The sequence below is a fragment of the Mustela putorius genome, unplaced genomic scaffold (genome assembly GCF_011764305.1).
Source record: "Mustela putorius furo isolate JIRA1106 unplaced genomic scaffold, ASM1176430v1.1 tig00003853_pilon_pilon_pilon, whole genome shotgun sequence".
Taxonomy (NCBI): Eukaryota; Metazoa; Chordata; class Mammalia; order Carnivora; family Mustelidae; genus Mustela; species Mustela putorius.
Window position 1 is genome coordinate 27,335,203 of NW_025422005.1, and position 21,560 is coordinate 27,356,762.

At 50.0% G+C, this 21,560-nt stretch overlaps 1 protein-coding gene across 2 annotated transcripts; it reads right to left on the reverse strand.

Annotated features, from left to right (window-relative positions):
- Nucleotides 1-7,840: 7,840 nt before the first annotated feature.
- TRAPPC3 (trafficking protein particle complex subunit 3) lies at nt 7,841-19,660 on the reverse strand. Of its 2 annotated transcripts, none has more exons than XM_013045990.1 (5): nt 19,603-19,660; nt 10,612-10,709; nt 10,261-10,360; nt 9,021-9,203; nt 7,841-8,563 (listed from the first exon to the last, which is right to left on the reverse strand). In XM_013045990.1, coding segments are annotated over exons 2-5 (405 nt in total). In that variant the 5' UTR covers nt 10,614-10,709; nt 19,603-19,660; the 3' UTR covers nt 7,841-8,443. The 2 variants fall into 2 exon arrangements, with proteins under 2 accessions (XP_012901444.1, XP_004740848.1); XM_004740791.2 differs by lacking the exon at nt 19,603-19,660 and adding an exon at nt 19,449-19,596.
- Between the last annotated feature and the right edge of the window lie 1,900 nt (nt 19,661-21,560).

A 21,560-nucleotide genomic window follows, 5' to 3' on the forward strand; every position in this document is an offset into this window, starting at 1 on the left:
TGAGTGTTCGGGAAGGGGGTGGGAGCTGAGGAGCAGGGACTGAAAGTTGCCAGCCTGGACTCTGAAATTAGACTGCCTGGGTTCAAGTCCAAGTGCCCCACTCCACAGCTACGCGCCCTGCAGCGCCCTGCAGCGAGGTCCCTAACTTCTGGTGCTCCATTTCCTCATCTGAAGAGCTCTCAGGGGGGCTGGTTGTGAGGATTACACCCCTCAGTCCATGGAGAGAACTTAGCTCTAGGTGTGAGCTGTTCTTAGAGAGGGGAGGGGCACTCATGGAAGAGGAAGCTGGCGGGTGGGGGTGGCACTGTGTTGGGGAAGGGGTCCTCTGGGTTTCATGCACATGGACACTGACACAGTCAGCCAGCGCCCACAGGGTCCCACCCCTGCTTCTCCTGACTCACTCCTTGAACATTCCTGAGGCCCTGGGGCCTGGTTCTCTGTGGCACACACGGTCCCCACTCTCTCTCTTCTTCTGCCCAAGGCCCTGCATCGGGAAAGAGTTCGGCTCCTTCATTCAACCCACCCTGGGAGCCTGGCCTGTTGTCCTGGAGCCCTGGTGTTTTCCTGGACAGGTGGGCCTCATCCCCCAACAGAGGCTGAGACAGCCTTGCCATGACCTTGCCACAGCTGCCTCCTTGTCCACCAGCTCTTTGCATAGCAAACTTTAAGACAGGAAATGAGTGTCCTAGAGCCAGATGTCTGCAGACTATCCTGTCAAAGCTCACCTCTGGGCTAGGCCATCCCACTTGCCAGGGGCTTCCACTTTTGGTTTGTTTCTGGTGGTGTCTGGATATCAGTGGGTTAGCTCTGCCAGGGGTCACCAGCTGTGTGGCCTTGAACAAGTTACTGCCCCTCTCTGGGCTTCAGCTCCCTCAGCCCCGAGAATCAGAGGCTGGCAGAGAGGATTCAAGGACTATTCTAGGACACCCGCCTCCTGGCTCAGTCAGTAGAATGTGTGACTCTTGATCTTGGGGTCATGAGTTTGAGCCTCAAATTGGACACAGATATTACTTAAAATTTTTAAAAATTTTATTATCTAGGGACGCCTGGGTGGCTCAGTTGGTTAAGCAGCTGCCTTCAGTTCAGGTCATGATCCCAGCGTCCTGGGATCGAGTCCCACATCAGGCTCCTTGCTCAGCAGGGAGCCTGCTTCTCCCTCTGCCTCTGCCTGCCATTCTGTCTGCTGGGCTCACTCTCTCTCCCTCTCTCTCTCTGATAAGTAAATAAAATCTAAAAAAAAAAAAAAAATTTATTATCTAAAAAGTTTTTAAAAAAATTTTTAAAAAGGATTGTTCTAGACCTGAGCAGGATTACCAAATGGGGTGGGGGTTTAAAATGAACCAGACGAGGCATATAACCTGCTTAGCACAGCCCCTGGCAGAGCCAGTGCTGGCACCCGCCCTATGGTTCAGAGCATGGGCTGAGGAGTCAAGCAGACCTGGGTTTGGATCCCAGTTCTGCTTCTCTGTGACTGTGGGCAAGTGACCTCATTTCCCCAAACCTCAAATTCCTCCTCTTTAAAAGAGGGATAATGATAGTCCCGAATGATAACAGCTAACTCTCATAGGGCCCTTCCTCCCTGCCAGCCACTATTGGGAGGCACTTATGAGGATGAACTCATTTAATCCTCGCAAACCCTTTGAGATTGGGATCATCACAGTTCCCATGTTGTAGATGGGAAAACTGAGGCACAGACAGGTTAAGTGACTCACCCACAGTGACATAGCTGGGAAGAGGGTGAGCTAGGAGCTGACTTCAGGCAGACTGGCCCTGTCTACCTACTGTGTCACAGGGGATGGAAGAGAGTTAATACAGTCTACACAGGCCAGGGACATAGAAGTGACTCAATGTGCGTAATCTTTATTGCTGTTACCATAAGTCTTCCATTCATTCTAAATGTCTATCTGGGGCGCCTGGGTGGCTCAGAGGTTCAAGCCTCTGCCTTCGGTTCAGGTCATGGTCCCAGGGTCCTGGGATCGAGTTCCGCATCGGGCTCTCTGCTCAGCAGGGAGCCTGCTTCCTCCTCTCTCTCTCTGCCTGCCTCTCTGCCTACTTGTGATCTCTGTCTGTCAAGTAAATAAATAAAATCTTTAAAAAAAAAAAACTCATTAAAAAAATTTTTTTCTATCTGGATCTGCCAATAAGAAAACTCTCCAGGCTCCCACCACCCCCGGTTGGATCCTGGGGAGGGCCTAGGTAGAACCTTCTTCTGGCCACCATTCCGTCTGTCTGGCAAGCTGAGGAGGGGCAGGGGATGTTTGCACAGATGTGTGGCCGAGGGTGTGCAGATAGTCTGGGGAGGGGTGTGGCGCTGGCAAATTCCTGCCCGACCAGGGCCTTGGCGATTCTGCACCCCCCATCCCCACCCCCAACTCCCACATCTGCTGGAGGACTGACTCCTGGTTCTACAATTCCTGGGAAGTCCTTCCCTCTGTCTTGCCCTCCTGCCTTCCTTCTCTGTTGCCAGAGGCCTCTTCTACAGGACTAGAGAAGAAAAGACCCTCCTGCAACCCCAACACACTTTCACCCCGGGGGTCTCTCAGCCCCATCCTCAAAAATCCCAGTAATGCTGGCGAAATTAAAGGTACCTTAAATGTTCTAATCTTATAACAATTTTGGTTCAATCAACATCTAAATGTGACCACATGTGTCCAGACCACCCAGTGCCCTGGATGGTGGCTTGGTGGGGGGAGCAGTGAGCTCCTGAAGGTGGAGGGCGGAGGGCTGCTGTAGGCCTGGCCCGGCTCTGGAAGGGCTCCCTGGGGAAGAGGTCTGCAGGTCTCTGGCCCCTCCCTCTGCTTTCTCCCCATGCCTTCCCTTCCTTACCTCCCCTCAGTCAGGCTGGGAAGCATGGCAGACCATGGCTGGAGTCTGCTTCTTCTATCTCCAGGACATGTGGGCTTGGGAACAGCTGCGGACTCAGGCAAATGGAGGCCAGGGCTGGCTTCGTGGGCATGCCTGCCTGTGCAGTCACACAGAGCCCCCTGCTCAGATGGGCTTGGTTTACTGCTCTGTTGGTCATCTTGAAATTCATAATCATTTTTGAACAAGAGGTTCTACATTTTCATTTTGCACTGAGCCCCATAAAATGGTGTAGCAGGTCCCAGTGGAGGCCCACACACCCCTCTCTGGGTGGGCCCTCCTGGCTTCTTCTTCACTCAGTCAACACGCCATCAATAAACATTTCTTGAGCACCTACTTTTTGCTGAAAAGTAGCCCTGGATGCTTGGGGATACGATGATGAACATCCCAGACACAGCCCTGAGTTCACAGAATCACTCTTGGCACACACTCCGCCCCTCAGATATCCACACATAGTAGTCTTACAAGACAGTTTCATAATAGCAATCCTGTTCATCATAACTGCCAATTAGGGAGCACTCGGAATACACACTGCATCTTGGTTCATCCTCAAAACAGTCCGTAACATGGGCATTACTATAATCCCCATTTTGAACCAGAGGAGAAACGGATGCTCAGAATCAAATCCTTTGCTCAGTGTCTTGTAAGCAGTAAGCAGTGAGCCAGAACGTACCTTTGTCTCTTGTTTTCAACATCTCTCCTCCCGGCCACCATCTCCCTGTCCTCTTGTCCCCGGGCCCAAGCCCCCAGCACAGGGCTCCGTTTTTGTTAAATGGAAGAGTTTACATACAGACACTCTCTCCAAGGAACACAAGGAAACAGACACACACTGAAACCCACTTATACACAGAACACATAACGTAGGGCTTGGGGCCTGAATCTACTATGCCCTAGCTGTGTACCTCAGTTTTCCCATCTTCAGAGTGGGCACAAGGATGGGGTTGTTGTGAAGGCTAAAGGAAAAACATATGTGAAGCACTTAGACCAGCACTGATTGGCACGTAGTCACTCTTCGATAAATACTCGCTGTTGCTATGAATAACATTTGTCACCCACATTCACTCAAACATACTCTCATGTCACCACCAGCCTCCTCAGCCCGGCTCAGTCCCAGATGTCTCCATGGCTGACAGTCCAGACCCCCAGAGCCAGGAGGGAAGAGCAGCGGCTTCGCTGGGCATCCCTGGGGCTCTACCTGGACCGGCCCACACGTCTGGTGGAGTGAAGATGCTGCTCCTCAGCAGCTCAGGGTCCATGAGAGAAGGCTTCCTGGAGGAGGCCTCTGCCCAAGCCAGTTCAGCGAGCCAGAGGTGGTAAGATGGTGCTGCCCTATGCCTTGGCTCCCTCCATAGTCCCTCGCAACACCCACCCTCTAACTTCATCTGCTGCGCCCTCTCTCCACCCCCTTCCCCACAGTCGAAACTTTCCTCTCCTCCTGCCAAAAGGGTAAATTGCCCCCAGGAATGCGCTGTGTCCCACAGCTCCCCTGGCAGTGGCCATCGGCTGTCCTAGGGTCAGGCCTGGCCCTACATCAAAGGCTGGGGATCGGTAACAGCGAGGCTCCTCGCCTACCGCCACCCACCCTCCCCCCCCACCCCAGCCCTTTGGCTTCCAGGGAACAGCACATGGTAGCACTTAAGCTCCAAGAGAACGGGAGGATGCTTTTCCTGCCCCACCACCCCCAACCGTCCACAATGAACTGCTTGTTAGGAGACTATTTTAATTTTACTTAATGCAATTTCTGTTGCCACCTCCTTCTCTGGATGCCCAGTACAAATAGAGGGGAGGCCAATCCGCGAGGGAAAACGTTACTGATGGGGGTGGAGGGCAGGAGTAGGACTCTCTTGCAGCAGGGGAACAGTGCTGGTGCTCTGGTCTCCACTCGGGAAGTAAGGGGGTTGATGAGGGGAGGGCTCAGCGCTAGCTTACACCACTAAGGCCAGCAGGAGAGCCTGGGGTAGGCACAGGGGCGACATACTTCTTTGCCAAAGTGCTCTTCCCCAGGCTCTGGGTTCAGCAGGCAGGCCCTCAGCCTGGCAGCACGCAAGTTTTGCTGTCAGATGCTACGGGAGTGGCTGGAAGAAGGGGGTGCTTCCGGGTTCTGACCGGCCTCTGGGAATTGTCCCACCAGGTGCATGTCCTAGCAAATTATGGAAACCAGGGGTCCAGTGGTCACTCTGGGGCAGTAGAGTGGTGATCTGGAGACCCCTGGTGGCCAAAGGCTGCAGAGCAAGGCCTTTCCTTGGAGCTCTGCCTAGCCTGTGTCAAGCCCAAAGGCCACCAGGACCGTCTCCTGCAGCCCCAGCCAGAACTCAACCAGGCCGCTGGCCTCATTGTTCAGCCCCTCCTAGAAAGCCAGCAAACGTGTCCCATCTTGCTTGGAGGGTGTGCCAGCACATCACAGAGAATGCGGAATGGCCTAGGCGGGAGGGGGCTGCCCCAGCCTCAGAGCCAAAGCAGAAGTAGAGAGCTCTATGATCCCCCGTGAACTAATCCGGGGGGTGGGGGAGGGCCTGAAGTTAGGTTGCTGAGACTTGTATGTTTGGCTCACTTGGAAGAGATGATGAGGTGATGTTCCAAGCAGTTCCACAGTCCAACAGCCCCTCCCTTTCTTCAGCCTCTGGGCGCACATCACACAATTGTGGGGCTGCCATTGGGGAAAATCACCATGGGGGCTTTGTTCCTGCAGTTTGCCGACTCTGTAATGCTGCCTGTGTTTAACTCTGGAAAAGAAAAGATCTAAAACCTCATACCAGACAATGGCTGCTGGAAAATAGGTGTGGTTCAAGAAGAGGAAGGGTGTGCCACCCCCCCCCCACGCAGAAGGAAAGGGTGGGGTCACTCCCTTGTCTTGGCAGACCCCCGATACCACACAGTGCGTCCACATCGGGGCCCAGCATCCGTTCCCTTAATCTCCTTCATTCACACACTCTGGAGTAATTGACCAGTGGATGCTAAGGATACAGCTGACCTGCCCTGGGGTCCCAAACTGTACCTGGAGGGCGAGGTAAAGAGGCTCAGAGGACAGTATCTCAGTGGGAGCTTCCCTATACTTGGGAACACAAAAGTGACCTCTCCCTCCCCCGGCTTCAGTGGCCTGACCCAGCGGGAAGAGGCAGGTCTTATGCAAACTGCCTCTAGACAGGTGTCCCAGAACCCTGGTCCTAACCTATGCAATCAAGACACACTTCACAGGGCACCTGGGTGGCTCGGTGGGTTGGGCCACTGCCTTCGGCTTGGGTCATGATCTTGGGATCCTGGGATCGGGTCCCGCATCGGGCTCTCTGCTCGGAGGGGGGCCTGCTTCCTCCTCTCTCTCTGCCTGCCTCTCTTGTGATCTCTCTCTGTCAAATAAATAAATAAAATCTTAAAAAAAAAAAAAAAAGACACACTTCATGCACAACATCTATAATGGCTCTCCTCAACTCAGGCCTGTGCCCTAACCTTGGGAAAAGACTGGGGGCTCCTTCCCCCAAAAAACCTGAGTATCTGGACTTCAAGGGCCTAGGCTGTCTCCAAGAACAGTGCTGCCAATATGGCCTGACAATCTCTAATCCCTCCTTTGAAAAGCTATCCCAAGTTCTCTTTTCTGTTTTTAAGGTTTTTATTTATTTATTTTTTAAAGACTTTATTTACTTATTTGACAAAGATCACAAGTAGGCAGAGAGGCGGCCAAAGAGAGGGGGAAGCAGGCTCCCTGCTGAGCAGAGAACCCGATGCGATGTGGGGCTTAATCCCAGGACCCTGAGATCATGACCTGAGGCGAAGGCAGAGGCCCCAACCACTGAGCCACCCAGGTGTCCCAAGATGTTTATTTGAGAGAGAGAGAGAGAGAGAACAGGGAAAGGGACAAGCCAATCCATCACTGAGCACAGAGCCCAACGCAGGCCTTGATCTCATGATCTAAGCAAAATCAAGAGTCCAACGCTCAACTGACTGAGCCACCCAGGCGCCCAAAAAGCTATCCTAAATTCTGTAAGGCTTGGGGAGGGGGCTGCAGGACTGCTCCCCTCCTTCCCCACAGGGCTAACCAGGCATCATGGTTAAGAACATGGACTCTGTGCACTAGATTCTCCACCTAATGGCTGTATGACCTTGAGCAACTTGTAGTCTCCCCTCTAAAAATGGAATTATTGTAAATAAGGAAATTATTGTGGATTTGGTAATGTAAAGTGCTAGTACAATGTCTGACATGTGATAAGCACACAATAAATTGTACCCAACCTCAAAAGTTTAACTTTCCTTTGACTTCACACCCCCCTCTAGACACTACCCTACTTCTTCGCTCTTTTTTCCTCCCTCTAAAGATTTATTTTGAAAGAGAAAGCGAGCGAGCACGTGAGCAGGAAAAGGGGCAGAGGAAGAGAGAGAATCCCAAGCAGACTCCCTGCCAAGCGCGGAGCCCAGCATCCGGGGGGCTACCTCTCACAACCCTAAGATTCGGACCTGAGCCAAAGTCTAGAGTCAGAGCCTTAACCACCACCACCCACCAGGCGCCCCCAAAGCTCTTTGAAAGAAAAACTTGGTACCCTTGGTGCTCTTTAATTCTCTCAAAACTTTACCAATCTGGCTTTCATTCCCATCGTTATTTTCTAAGTAAACTCTACACCACCCATGGGGCTTGAACTCATGCCCCTGAGATCAAGAGTCACACACTCCACTGACTGAGCCAGCCAGGCACCTCTCCCTCGCTCCAAGAAAGACAAGGTCTTTCTAGCCACGCCTTCCTACTCAGTGGCCAAGAACTCAAGATAGTCCTTTTTAGGTATATCTGGGATAATGGTCCGCTTCCAAGTTTTGCTAGACAATAGACCCAAAAATGACTTTGCAGGGGTATTTGCATCCAGGTCTCCCAGACTCTCTGGTCTGCGAGGAGGAGCCATTCCTAGACCGGGTAAGTGTGTGAGGCAGGGCCCAGGAACTTAGTTGGCCTCCTCACTCCACTGTAGTAAAATTCCAGAAAGAAAACAGGACATGATTAGGATTTCACTCAAGAATGTGTATTTATTGAAGAATCTGTAAGAAAAAAGGATGGACCCTCTGTAAAAAGAGGAGATGTCGCCTCCAAACAGCAGGGAGGAACGAGACCTGGGTGGCTTCCCAGAAGTCAGTGTTCCCGGCATGACTCCCCTTTCCAGGCAAGCACTAGAGTGTCCTATCCACCCCATCAGCTTCCCCTCCCCCACCCCACAACCCTGGATTCTCTCAGCCATTCACCATTGGCATTCCTCGGCCGTGCGCAAGGCTTGCCTCTTAACAGGGTCAAAATGGGTTTTGCTTTGGAAAATCCGAACGGGGAATGTAAACTGGCTGAGCTCTTTCTAGTCCGACCAAAGATGATTGCATCCAACCCCTCTGAAGGGAAAGGGAGCAAAGAGTTTCCCTCCCGAATGTGCACACTTGGGGGGTGAATGGACTGTTATCACAGCCTGCTCTTTATTAGCTGGCAAATGGAAACAGAGTTAGGAGAATATGTAACAACCGTGTTAACGAGTCACTGAGTTCTAAGGGGCAGAGGGAGCTCTGAGGCTTCTGATTCCAACAAGTGCTCCTGCTAGCGACCCTCAAGTCCTGGGGACGGTCACTCCTCTCCGGCTGGGAGATTGTCCTCAATCCGCCTGATGAACCTCATCCGGATTTCTGTCACGCCGTCTCCTTTCAGGGTGTCTTGGACAAACTTGGCCTCCACGGCCATCTGGACCTGGGGGACAGTGGGAAAATGAAGGCGCAGCTGCTAGCCACAGCCTCTGGGGAGCCACAGGGGAGGGGCCATAACTGACTCATCCACAGCAGTCCAGCTGAGGGGGCTGGTTTCCACAAGGACGAGATCACCGGTTCCACCGTTCCCTTGTAGAAAGCAGTGGCCCCGACCCGTAAAGACAGACTTAGCGAAGAACACCCACAAATGAGATTGTCGCCAAATGAACCAATCTGGGAATGGGTGTTCCCGGGCTTTGGGGGCTGACAGCGCCACTCTCAGGGAGAATCAGCACCGCATAGAGACACCCAGCTTGGATCCTATGCTTGGTACCATCACATCTCAGGCAGCAGAGTGCTGAGATGAGCCAAAGCCCTTTCTTTTTTCTCTCATTCGTGCAAACATTTTCTGAGCCCCTTTTAGATCTCCAGTGTCCCGGAAAGTAAGGAGCTGCACTCACCATCTCCAAGGCTCCCCGCAACACCCCACACAAGAGGTTAGAATAAATAAGGGATGAGTGGTTATCAGGAAGTTCCACAAAGTCCACCAAGGGGTTATTTTCCAAAATGAGGGAGAATTCGTCACCAGCTGGGCTCCAATTGGTGATGCTTGGAGTGATGCCCAAGTACATCTTGAACGCCACCTGTCAGGAACACAACAGCACCGTGGGGAAGAGCAATGGGGGCTGCACACCAGGGAAGGGACGGGACTGGTGAAGGAGAGGTAAGCGGCTCGGGGAAAAAACTGTGGCCTCTGCAAAACACTGGGGCTTTAGGTATTGAGGGCAATAAAGGAAAAGCATCTATGCACAATTCCACACCCCTTTCCTTCAAGGCCTCATACAATCAGGCAACCTCCTGTCCGCCTACACTTCTGACACGGGTGGCTTCCCGGAACCAGCATGTGAGAGGCCGCAGCCCACTGCCCTGTCTTCTGTCTGTGCTACCTTGAACCCTTCTTCATGAAAGCAAATATGGTCACTGCGACCGAATTGGTCTGAAGACGTCCTTCCCTCTATCCACTCTCCTACTTCCAAACCTTCACAAAGTGCTCTTCCCTGCCAGCCCTCTCTAGGATTTGGGCCAGCATGCTCTACAACACAAAGAACCAACCTTTCGGTAACAGATGCCACAAAGCTAGAGGCGTAATACCATTTATTATTAATTTTACAAGATGTAAAGCTGATACTATCAATAGCGACCCTTTACCACAAGCACACTGCGTTAAGTGCATTTACCTGAATGCTCACGTCATTACTTCATTTACTCCTTACAACCATCCTATGAGGGAGCTCTTATTTTCTTTTAACGTTGAGGTAAGTGGTAATTAAAAAGATAAAAATTTACTTACCCTTAACTAGTAAGTACTGGAGCCAGAATCTGAAGCCAAGTCTATCTGAGTCCAAAGCCTATCTACCTCACACCCATGCTACTCTGCCACATCTTCACAGCCGAGGAGATGTGGCCTTCGCCTCAGTGGGGCTTTCATCCACACGGATGATCTCAACCACTCTTCCCTTTTCGAAACGCGCACTATTCCCCTACCACCAGGAAGGCTTCTTTGGCCCAGACAGCTGCCTAAGCTGCCAGACTTTTGGAATAGTCCGAAATAGTCTCCATCTCTCTAAGGGAGATGGAGAGTGGTCAGCAGTGCCTCCCAATGACATCCTTCAGCAAAGCCAGGTGGCCCAGGATAATGACCTTGGCAATGACATCTGCGGTTTCCCGAAAGTCGTGGCACCTCCCAACATTTGACCGTGCCAAGAAATCTTCAATCAGTCGGACTCCAATGTTATAGCCCCTGGGAAGAAAATGAGAGAACAGACTCTATCATGGGGTATGAAATTCTTATGTCTGAACGTAAGGCTGTGGGTGGTAAAGGAAAAATGGGGGATAATCCCAAAGCATCCCAATAAATGAGCTCAGTGGAAACCATGCCCAAAATGTTGGTTATGAGAGAGAACCCTAAAGGCCCTAAAGGCTCTAAAGGCCCATGTAGATTGCGTACTAGAGAGCCCCATTCTTGTCTCTCCTGCAGAGGAGCTTACTCACATTTTGTCCAGCTGTTTATTCACATCTTCATCATTTTCATAGTCCTTGCACAGCTGTGTGACCAGAGCCCCATAGGTCAGGGTGAAGAGCTCAGAGCTCTAAAAGAGGTTCAAAAGGCAATCAGGCTCAAGAAGCACAAAAGAAAAATTTTAGTGAGTCTAGGTCAGCCTCAGTGCAGCTGTCAGGATTCAAAGTAAGGTCATCTGTGTCTGGTGTGAAAGAGCAACGTCCCCTGTGGGGTGGCCAGAGTGTGCCCCGCCCCCAGGGTCAAGGTGGCAGGGCTTTAGCCATGCCCACTATAGAACGGGCTATAAAGGGCACTTCACACATGGGGCAGTCACTCTTCCAGCACATCAAGGTGGGTTTCTGCTAACCCAGGACCCCACCACAGCTGCCAAGCCTAAGCTCAGGTCGCCAAAACTGGAGGGGGGCAGGGGAAGCAGCAGCTATCCACCGGATACTATGACACACAGACCGGAAGAAGACATTTACATATTAGCTTCTGTGCCTTAGATGGTGAGACCCATGGCTTCTCCACATCTAAGAATGTCTGCAGTGTCGGGGCCTAGAGTGCAGCTGCACTCCCAGGCCCCCACCCAGGAGCAGCAAAGGGCCCATGGGCCTGGTCTGTGGGGAGGAAAAGAAGTCCCAGAGTCCATTGCACTGATAAGCCCCCTCCTAAGTCACCAGCACCAGGAAAAATAATGTTCCTCTTGACACAGAGCGAAAATGTTTCCAGGAAAGGGGTAACTCTGAGAGGAATCCAATCTTTTGTGTACCTGGAACATAATACTGATCTGGACTGGTTTCTACTACAACCACAGTTAAAATCACAGAAACCCTTACTCGGATAAAGACTCCTGGCACCTACCCACCAAGAAACAGAAGTGTGGAAGGTGACAAGGTCAGTAATGCCAAGACTACAGAATGAAAGCAGGAGGTGGGGGAAAGGCTCTAGCAGAGCTAAACAAAGTAAGAAACATGCTAACAGAACATCTGGACCAATGGATTCACAGAGAAGCAATCACCCAGCCACTCCCTTCTGAATGGAAGCACGTCAAACTCGGAGCACAGCACCTTTCTGTCCTCAGGTCTTCTGGGGAACAAAGTCCACGTCATGTTAAGGCCCAGGCTCTCAGCACATCAGGGCCACTCATCTCATCCTCATGGCCTGGTGGCAAGGTCACCGTAAGAACAGTGACGTGAGTGCCTTTTGCTTATACACTGCGTTCTATTTTTTATCACGTCATTTTCCATCCCACAAGAATTCCGTAAAGCAGAACGGGAAGGAATTAATCTCATTTTAGAGATGAAGAAATGGAGACTCAGAATGATTAAGTGATCTGCCCAAGGACAAACAGCTACTGACAGAAGTAATTCTGGGAAACAAAAAAACAAGAGTTTCTAAGCCAATGTTCATTATATCCACTGATCCCCACAAGTGCAATATTAGTAACTCCCCATACCCCAAAACAGTAACAAAAACTTAGCCGCACTAGGAAATCAAAGACAATCAGTTTCAGAATCAGGAAGCTTTTTGAACTCAACTAAAACAGCCCAGATCAGGGTGTCTCTAAGAGACCATTTACCAAATATGGCAATTAAGGGAAGCTATTAGGGAGGACAATGTTTTTTAGTAAAGTTAAGGGTTTGGCACTAGAATGGCTTGGACATGAATGGATGGAGACAATCCAGCAGTTACCAGTCCATAGAGTTAGCACCGCTGCATTAAATCAGGACAGCTCTCTTTCCATTATTAATGAGCCCTTGGATGGAGACTCCTAACAGCCTCACCCCACCATGATGCCAAGTAACATCCATACCGTGATGCTGTCAACTGTTTCTACATGCAGCAGCCCCCAGTTTACCAATAAGAAAATCCAAGGTTCTAGATAGATCTGTCCACAGTCACAGAATCAGTAAGCCTGGGATCTGGGAATGGGATTCCTGACCCAGGCTCTCCACACTCTCTTAATTTGTAAGTCTGTCTCCATCTCTGAATATGAACCAAGCCTACTTGAAACAGTGCACAATTCAAATATGCAACTTGAAGGTGTTCATACTTTAAAAATATGAATGGGGCTGTGGTATAGAAAAAGTCATTCATTCAATGTTTACTATGTCAAGGGACTATCTAATAGGAGGGAGACAGATAATAAACAGATAATATACACACACACACACAAACACACACAGAAAGAGAGGAGGGAGGGTGAGTGAGAGATCAGTTTTTTAAAAATATTTTATTTAGTTTATTTAGTTATTTTATTTTATACTTATTCTATTTATTTATTTATTATTTTATTTATTTGTTTATTTGATTTTATATTTATATTACTTTATTTAGTTATTTGACAGAGAGAAAGAGAAAGAGAGAGATCACAAGTAGGCAGAGAGGCAGGCAGAGAGAGAGAGCCAAAGGCACCTTAACAACTTAACTGAGCCACCCAGGCGCCCCAAGAGATTACTCTTGACCTGGGTTTTCAGTCCTGTGACCCTTGTAACAAACAGTTCTATGGGACCTTAAAGGTCAGCTAATTCAACCAATCCAATTTCTTCACTAAGCATAGTAACTACCTTATCTCTCCCAGAAGAAAACTTGAATCTCTTCTGCAACATTTCTACATTTAGGTGCTTTAATTATGATTAATAATAATGGCCATAAACATTTATAAAACCTCCAGAATGCTTTCAGAGTTTCTCATTGATCCTAATCATAACCATGAGAGGTTAGCAAAACAAACATTATTCATTCTCACTTTACAGGTGATAGGTTAAGTAACTGAGACTCAGTCCTCTTATAGTTGAGCACCATCCTGTAAAAAATTATGCCATCCACACCACCACTTAGTATCTTGAGTCAGTTCTTCCCCATCTGCACGATGGTGACAATATTATCTGCCCTTGAAAGTTACTGTGAGATCCCAGAGAGATAATGTTTGTAGAGCACCTGCTGCACAGCACCTACACAAGTAGCTATTGCTGGGGATGCCCGGGTAGCTCAGTTGGTTAAGTGTCTGCCTTCAGCTCAGGTCATGATCCCGGAGTCCAGGGATCAAGCCCAGCATCGCACAGTATCAGGCTCCCTGTTTGGCAGGGAGTCTGCTCCTCTCCGCCCCACTCATGCTCTCTGTCTCTGTCTCTATCATACTCTCTCAAATAAATAAATAATCTTTTTAAAAAAGTAGATATTGGGGGCGCCTGGGTGGCTCAGTGGGTTAAGCCTCTGCCTTCGGCTCAGGTCATCATCTCGGGGTCGTGGGATTGAGCCCCCATCGGGCTCTCTGCTCGGTGGGGAGCCTGCTTCCTCCCACTCTGCCTGTCTGCCTACTTGTGATCTTTCTCTCTGTCAAATAAACAAAATCCTTTTTAAAAAGTAGATATTGGGGCGCCTGGGTGGCTCAGTGGGTTAAAGCCTCTGCTTTCGGCTCAGGTCATGATCCCAGGGTCCTGGGATCGAGCCCCACATCGGGCTCTCTGCTCAGCGGGGATCCTGCTTCCTCTTCTCTCTCTGCCTGCCTCTCTGCCTACTTGTGATCTCTGTCTGTCAAATAAATAAAAATATAAAAAAAATAAAATAAAATAAAAAGTAGATATTGTTTTATTTATTTAATTTATTTGAAAAAGTGACAGAGAGAGAAAGAGGGAAGGGCAGATGGAGAGGATCTTAAGCAGGCTCCAGCCTAGCCTGGAGCCCGAAGCTGGGCTGGATCTCACACCCTGAGATCATGACCTGAGCCAAAATCAAGAGTCACATGTTTAACTGACAGAGCCACCCAGGGGCCCATTTTTATTTTTAAACTAGTTTTCTGGGGCACCTGGGTGGCTCAGTCGTTAAGCGTCTGCCTTTGTCTCAGGTCATGATCCCGGGATCCTGGGATTGAGTCCCACATCGGGCTTCCTTCTCTGTGGGGAGCTGCTTCTCCCTCTCCCACTCCCCCTGCTTGTATTCCCTCCCTCTGTCAAATAAATAAATAAATAAAATCTTCAAAAAAAAAGAAAAACTAGTTTTCTGTGGTGTGGTATCTGAGAGTACCCTGAACTAAATTCAAGGAAGGAGATTTTGAATCAATATAAAGAACTCGGTAACAACCAATAAGGCATACAGAAAGAAGACTGGGTTTGTAGTCAGAAGACCTGGTTCTGAGTCTGGACTGCCACTTACTCATGGTGAGATTTTAGGTCAATCACTTCACTTTGCAAATCTCAATCTCCTGACACAAAAACGGTTAACAGTAAAATCTGTCATGCTGACTACAGGACTGTTGGGAGGATCTCATGAGATAATGTACTGAAATATGCTTTGCGGATCAACAAACCACAGGAGTGGTTTCATACTGAACAGCTGATCTGATCTCCAAGTACTCCCGGCACAACCTGAGCAGAGCAAGTTAAGCCAAGGCCTAGTTCAGGTGAGCTGTGGCACTTGAGGGTTTTCAAAAGTCTTTTCAGTTAGTGTCCCAGACACATAACAAATCTCCCTAAGGGGGCTGATCTTTGCAGCTACTGCTCCTAGAGTCGCATTTACTATTTTTATCAACATAAGTGACTCAGTGTGACTGCCCCCAAAAGCTGGGAGTGAAGGTCAATGACAGGACGGAGTGAAGGTCAGTGACAGGACGGAGTTTACCCCTCTCTCTCACCCTCTGGCCTCCCCTTAGAGACTCTGGAGTGCTGCTGTCCAACGAGCAATTCACCAGAGCACTGGAGAGCAGAGCCGCTGGGGTTGGGTTACTAGTAACGTGACACAAAATAAGGGAAGGTTTGATTGTCCAAGGAATTCAGGAACCAAACATGATACAGGCACATAAAGGCTACATCTGCACTAACTAAGTTGCTTGCCGGCTGACTTTCACTGAGCGCCAAGTGCATTAAGTACACCATCACACTGCTGCCTTTTCATGCATCACCTCAGTGAATTCTCAGAACCCCATGACAGATATTACTACACTAACTTATTTTTAATTTTAATTTTTATTTATTTTTAAGATTTTATTTATTTATTTGACAGACAGAGATCACAAGTAGGCAGAGAGAGAGCCTGATGCGGGACTCAATCCCAGGACCCTAGGATCATGAACTGAGCCAAAGGCAACGGCTTTAACCCACCGAGCCACCCAGGCGCCCCTCTAACTTATTTTTTAAAGATGATGAAACTGATGCTTACGACAATGAGGAAACTTGCCCAAGGACACATGTCAAGTAAGCGGTTAAGCTGGGACTCCACACCAGACAGTATTATGCCGCTGTGTTGTTTACTTTCCTGCCTCATGGAATGTGCTCCTCAAGGTTACAGAATAGGACTGCATCTCTCACAGCACCCAGCACAGAGTCTGGGCTGTGGAAGAGTTTAGGGCTCAGGAAGAGTTTGCCAGATACATCGGTTATTTCTGTTCACACGGACTGAAAGCAGAGATCTAGTTCCTTGGCATATTAATCATTTTTAAAAAAGATTTTATTTATTTATCTGACAGACAGAGATCACAGGTAGGAAGAGAGGCAGGCAGAGAGAGAGAGGAGGAAGCAGGCTCCCTGCTGAGCAGAGAGCCCGATGCGGGACTCGATCCCAGGACCCTGAGAGCATGACCTGAGCCGAAGGCAGCGGCTTAACCCACTGAGCCACCCAGGGGCCCAAGGCATATTAATCATTTAAGTCTTGGAAGGTTTAAGTGGGAACACAGCAATTAGCAGAAGGTACAGTCAACTGGGAAAGAGGGCTGCTAGAGGGGGAGACTGCCTGGGAGGAGAAGGGCAAGTCAGAACCAGATGGCCACAAAGAGGATCATGTGACAAGCCCTAAGTAGCCGCCAGCAGTAAGTGAATGAGAGGCTGCACCAAACCTTCAAGTCATTCATTCACTAAATATTGATTGTCTAGTGCCAAGCATCATTCTAGATGCTAGGAATAGAGCAGTGAACAAAACAAATCCCTGCTCTGGTGGTTAAATTCTCATGGGGGGAGCTGAAAATAAACTATGTAATTCATAATGAAATAGCGCTATGAAGAAAAATGGAGTAGAGTTAAGAGGACAGAAAACTAGTCAGGCAGTCAGGGAAGGCCTCTCAGAGGAGGTGACATTTGTGTAACTGTGAATGAAGTGGGGAGCAGTTAGATGAGGATTAGGGTTACTCATTGAGGAAAGGAAGGTTTTTTTTTTCTTTCTTTCCTTTTTTTTGTTTTGTTTTGAAGTAGGCTCCATGCCTAACGTGGGCATGAACTCAAAAGCCCCCCAGAATCCCATGGACCCTGAGATTAAGAGTCGCAGGCTCTGTGGATGCTCTACTGACTGAGCCAGCCAGGTGCCCCGGGGGAAGGAAGTCCTAAATAGAGACACTAGGAGTTGCAAAATCCTTGAGATGGGAGTGTGCTACTGGCCCTTCCTAAACTACCACACTCACCAAAGCTGAGTGAACACTGGAGGTTAAGGGTGGAACCTGGGGGTTCCTGTTTAAAATATTATTAAAGATTTCAATAAGGATTTCAGGTTTAAAAAGTGGGGGGGGGGCATGCCTGGGTGGCTCAGTGGGTTAAGCCTCTGCCTTCGGCTCAGGTCATGATCTCAGGGTCCTGGGATCAAGGCCCGCATCAGGCTCTTTGCTTGGAGGGGAGCCTACTTCCCCCTCTCCCTCTGCCTGACTCTCTGCCTACTTGTGATCTCTCTCTCTCTCTGTCAAATAAATAAATAAAATCTTAAAAAAAAAAAGAAAGGTGAAAACTAAACAAGAAGACCTCTTGTATCTGCTCTTATCTTGGGAAAAGGAGGAGGAAGCATTTACCATGCCCCATACATTGTACACTGCTATCTCACTTAATCCTAAGTAAGCATTATTGTCCCCAGCTTACACATAAGGAAACTGAGGATCAATCAAGACAGGACTGTTTCCTAGCAAAATATACTTTTTTCTTTGAAATTCTTGGTATTTCCTCCAAAACAGGAATTCTCTTTTAAAGATTTTATTTTTAGGGTACCTGGGTGGCTCAGTTGGTTAAGTGACTGCCTTTGGCTCAGGTCATGATCCTGGAATCCTGGGATCAAGTCCTGCATCAGGCTCCCTGCTCAGCAGGGAGTCTGCTTCTCCCTCTGACCCTCTCCCCTCATGCTCTCTCTCTCTCTCTCTCTCAAGTAAACAACAAAAAAAAAAACTAAAAAAAAAAAAAAAGATTTTATTTTTAAGTAATCTCTACACCCAATGTGGGGTTCATACAACTCTGAGATCAAGAGCTGCAAGTTCCTCATACTGAGCCAGCCAGGTGCCCCCAAAACAAAAATAACCTGTTATCCATGGAGGAGCTTTAGGGAGCCCACAAATCCACCCAAAAGATAAGTAAATGTCGGTGTTTATGTTTGTCAATTTATTATTTCTAGGAAGAAGTTCCATAGGCATCAGCAGCTTCTCAAAAGGGGTCTGAGAGACAAAAAGGGTAAGTACTACTCTGAAGTACAAGGGCCTCCTGCAGCCCATTTTGGGTGCTGTTCCTGTTGTTAAGAGGCCACAGTGTAAGGGATGCTTAATCACACCCCTCTAGAGCTGAGTTTCGGCAAAGGGCCCCTGATCGGCTGGCCCAACCTACAACCTTGGATATTTAATTTCTAAATCTGAAAACAAATAGCATGGGCAATTCTGGAGGAGGGAAGAACATGGCATAGAAAAGAACACTTATCAAGAAGTCTTAACTTGGGGGTGCCTGGGTGGCTCAGTGGGTTAAGCCGCTGCCTTCAGCTCAGGTCATGATCTCAGGGTCCTGGGATCAAGTTCCACATCCAGCTCTCTGCTCAGCAGAGAGCCTGCTTCCTCCTCTCTCTCTGCCTGCCTCTCTGCCTACCTGTGATCTCTCTCTGTCAAATAAATAAATAAATAAATAAATAAAGAAGTCTTAACTTGGGGGTGCCTGGGTGGCTCAGTGGGTTAAGCCGCTGCCTTCAGCTCAGGTCATGATCTCAGGGTCCTGGGATCAAGTTCCACATCCAGCTCTCTGCTCAGCAGGGAGCCTGCTTCCCCCTCTCTCTCTGCCTGCCTCTCTGCCTACCTGTGATCTCTCTCTGTCAAATAAATAAATAAATAAATAAAGAAGTCTTAACTTGAAGAAAAACGTCGTCTACCTTACTTTCCAGTCCCAGCTGCCACCTGCAGCCAACCTTTATGAAACTACATGGTGTCCCACTCTTCCCAGGACAAGAAAGGAGCCGCCCCCACTCACCAGAGGGGCACCACTTAACTCCCTACTCGGGCCCACCTCTCACTCCTCCAAACAGAAAGTTCTTTCTGCCAAGACCAGTATCTGAGCGTCTCTTGCAATGCCCAGCATTGCTCTCACAGCGTGAGAGACAGGGGGTGCCCAGCAGTCTGAAGTCTCGCAGTTAGACATGGGTTCAAATCCTAACTCTTCCAAGCCGTAAATGTGGGCAAGTTATGTAAACTTAACTGAGCTGTAAAACTGCGATAACATTATCCACCTAAGAGAGTTACTTTGCGGATTAAATGAGCTAAGGTAACGTAGAGTGCTTGGCCCAGTGCCGAACACCCCGGAAGGGAGCGAACGACGGTGGTGGCTACCGCTACTACCGCCGCCGTCGCGGGTCCTGCTCACGGCGCTCTCGGGACCCGGGGGAGGGGTCTCTGAGCGGCTCCAGCGGCCCCCCAACCTGCCCCAGGCCTGCGACGCCCGCGGTGAACTTCTCCCCTGCCACCCACCGGCAGCCCCCACCTCCTTCCCTCCCGCAGAAGCACCCTGCGCTCACGCGAGGAGCCCCTTTTCCAACTGCGCCCCCGCGCCGGGCCCCTTCCCCAGAACCCCTCCATTCCGCCCGCCCGCAGAGGTCACGCGCTCCGAGTTACCATTTTCTTGCTCTCGGTGCCACGGTTCGCCTGCCTAGACATGGTGCCGGCCTCCCTACCCCGCCTCGCCACAGACCCGCTTGGCCACCCCTCCTGACACCAATCGACCCAGCCGCGGCCCCTCAGCCTTCGGGACTGACCGGCACCGACTCACCGCGCCTGCGCGGCCTGCCGCGGGGCACCACGGGACTCGTGGTCCCGACGACGAGGATAATTCCCGCCCAATAAACGTCAGACTACAACACCCAACAGCCTCACTGGAAGCACCGCTGGACTACAACTCCCAGAGTGCTTCGCGCTCAGTTGTCTCTTAGAGCCGGGCTCCCCCACACAGGGCTGCATTCTGGCCACTGGGTGGCGTCCGGAGTTTGCGATAATCCTGTATCGTCCACGCACTTCCCTCTCTTCCCACCCCCTCACCCTCACAGATGCTCCGCAAATTCCTCTCTCAACGGGTTGGTCTTGGAAAGTCCCACTTTCGAACTGACTTCTTCCGCTGTTGCTGCAATTCAGAGCCAGAAGCTCCCAGGATGTCCCAGAAAACTAGCTGTGGCTCATACAGAAATCTGGCTTCTTACTGCAAAAATATTTAATGACAACCTATGTGCCAAGCATTTCACTCACTAGTAGTTTTCTCTTCAAATTGTCATCTGTCCCCCAGACTCCAAAAGCAGCCAGTACCTGGATCCTACCACTGTGGCCTCATGATGGAATATTGAGTCTGTTGCTAAAATTCGGGTCACTTTGTCCCCCTCCCTTCCTAAGAACAACAACACTGCCTGGTCCCTGGAAAAGAAAGATCGCCAGAGTTGGTAACAGCCAATCCTGGATTTTAAGTTCAGCTTTGCCATTTTAGGCAACTTGCTGGACCTCTCCCAGTTGTTGTGAAGATTGGTAAGACACAAGGGCAGAGCGTTTGGGCACAAAGTTAATGCATATTCCCTTTCTTCCAGCCACTCTCTCAAAACAGACCAACAAACAGGTCCCAGAAACGCCAGGGGAATGTGCTGGCCACACCCTCAGCTCATCACCAAGGGGGAAGTCTTACAGTCCCTGACCACAGCTCTTTGGTTTCATCTCCAGCCATTCCCTCTGGCTGGTCAGTTGTGGGAAGGCTGGCCTGGGAGTCCCTGAGCAACCTCTCCTCCTTTAAGCCTAGTAGCTGGACTCTGTAGGCAGCTGCATTCTAGCCCCTAGCCTTCACCATGACAACCAGCCATGAGCTGGCCAGCCTGGGGAAGACTGGGGGACCCAGGCTGCTCTGGCTAAAAGGGCTGCTCTGGCTAAAAGCCAGTTCCCAAGACTCCCCCAATTTCTTCTTCAGGGTGCAGGACCAATGGCTATTATATCCTTCTCCCTGCGACACAGACATTCTGGGCCTCCCTAGATGCAGTGACCTTTGACTCTCCCCTTCTCTGTCAGCTCTTTGGCTGACAGTTCTGGGAAGGAACAGGAGGGTCGGCTGTGAGAGGAGGAAGTCAGGGTCAGCTAGCACCCCCCAGCCCCCCCACCCCCACCCAGGCCAGCATGGCCAGGCAAGGACCTCCTGCATTCCCAGGAGAGAGGACAGCTGAGGTGAAAGCTGCAGTTGGCTGGCCTGTCTGTCGGTCTGGGCTCCTCCCTGCCGGCTGCCCTTGGCTGCCCACAGAAACCTGAGTCACAGTCACGGCCAGCCGCCCGACCCCACCCAGCCTGCTGTCAGGCAGGGTGGTTCTGGAGAAGCTGAGGCGGAGTCTCTCCCTGCCTCTCTTAGGACCTCTGAGATTCTTCCCCTGTCTGCCTCTGATTGTTCCTTTTGGAGTCTTTTTTGTTGGGACGACTCCTTGCGTCACGAGCTGTGAATTAAGGATGGGGATGGGCTCCATTTCAAGCTGATTTATAGGGTCTCCTCCTTGCTCAGATGGGAACCTAAACCTTCTTAGACAGCTGCTCCAAGGATTCTCAGTTCCGCTGCCGTCATTCCCAAATCCCAGTGCCTCTCCACCACTGCTCAGAGTCAGCACATTTAGGAATGCTGGGCGCCTCCTTCCCACCCCCATTTCCCTTCTCCCTAGAAAAAAATACAGCAGGGACAGCTTCCCATTCTTAGCAGGGGCTCTAGACAAAGACCCT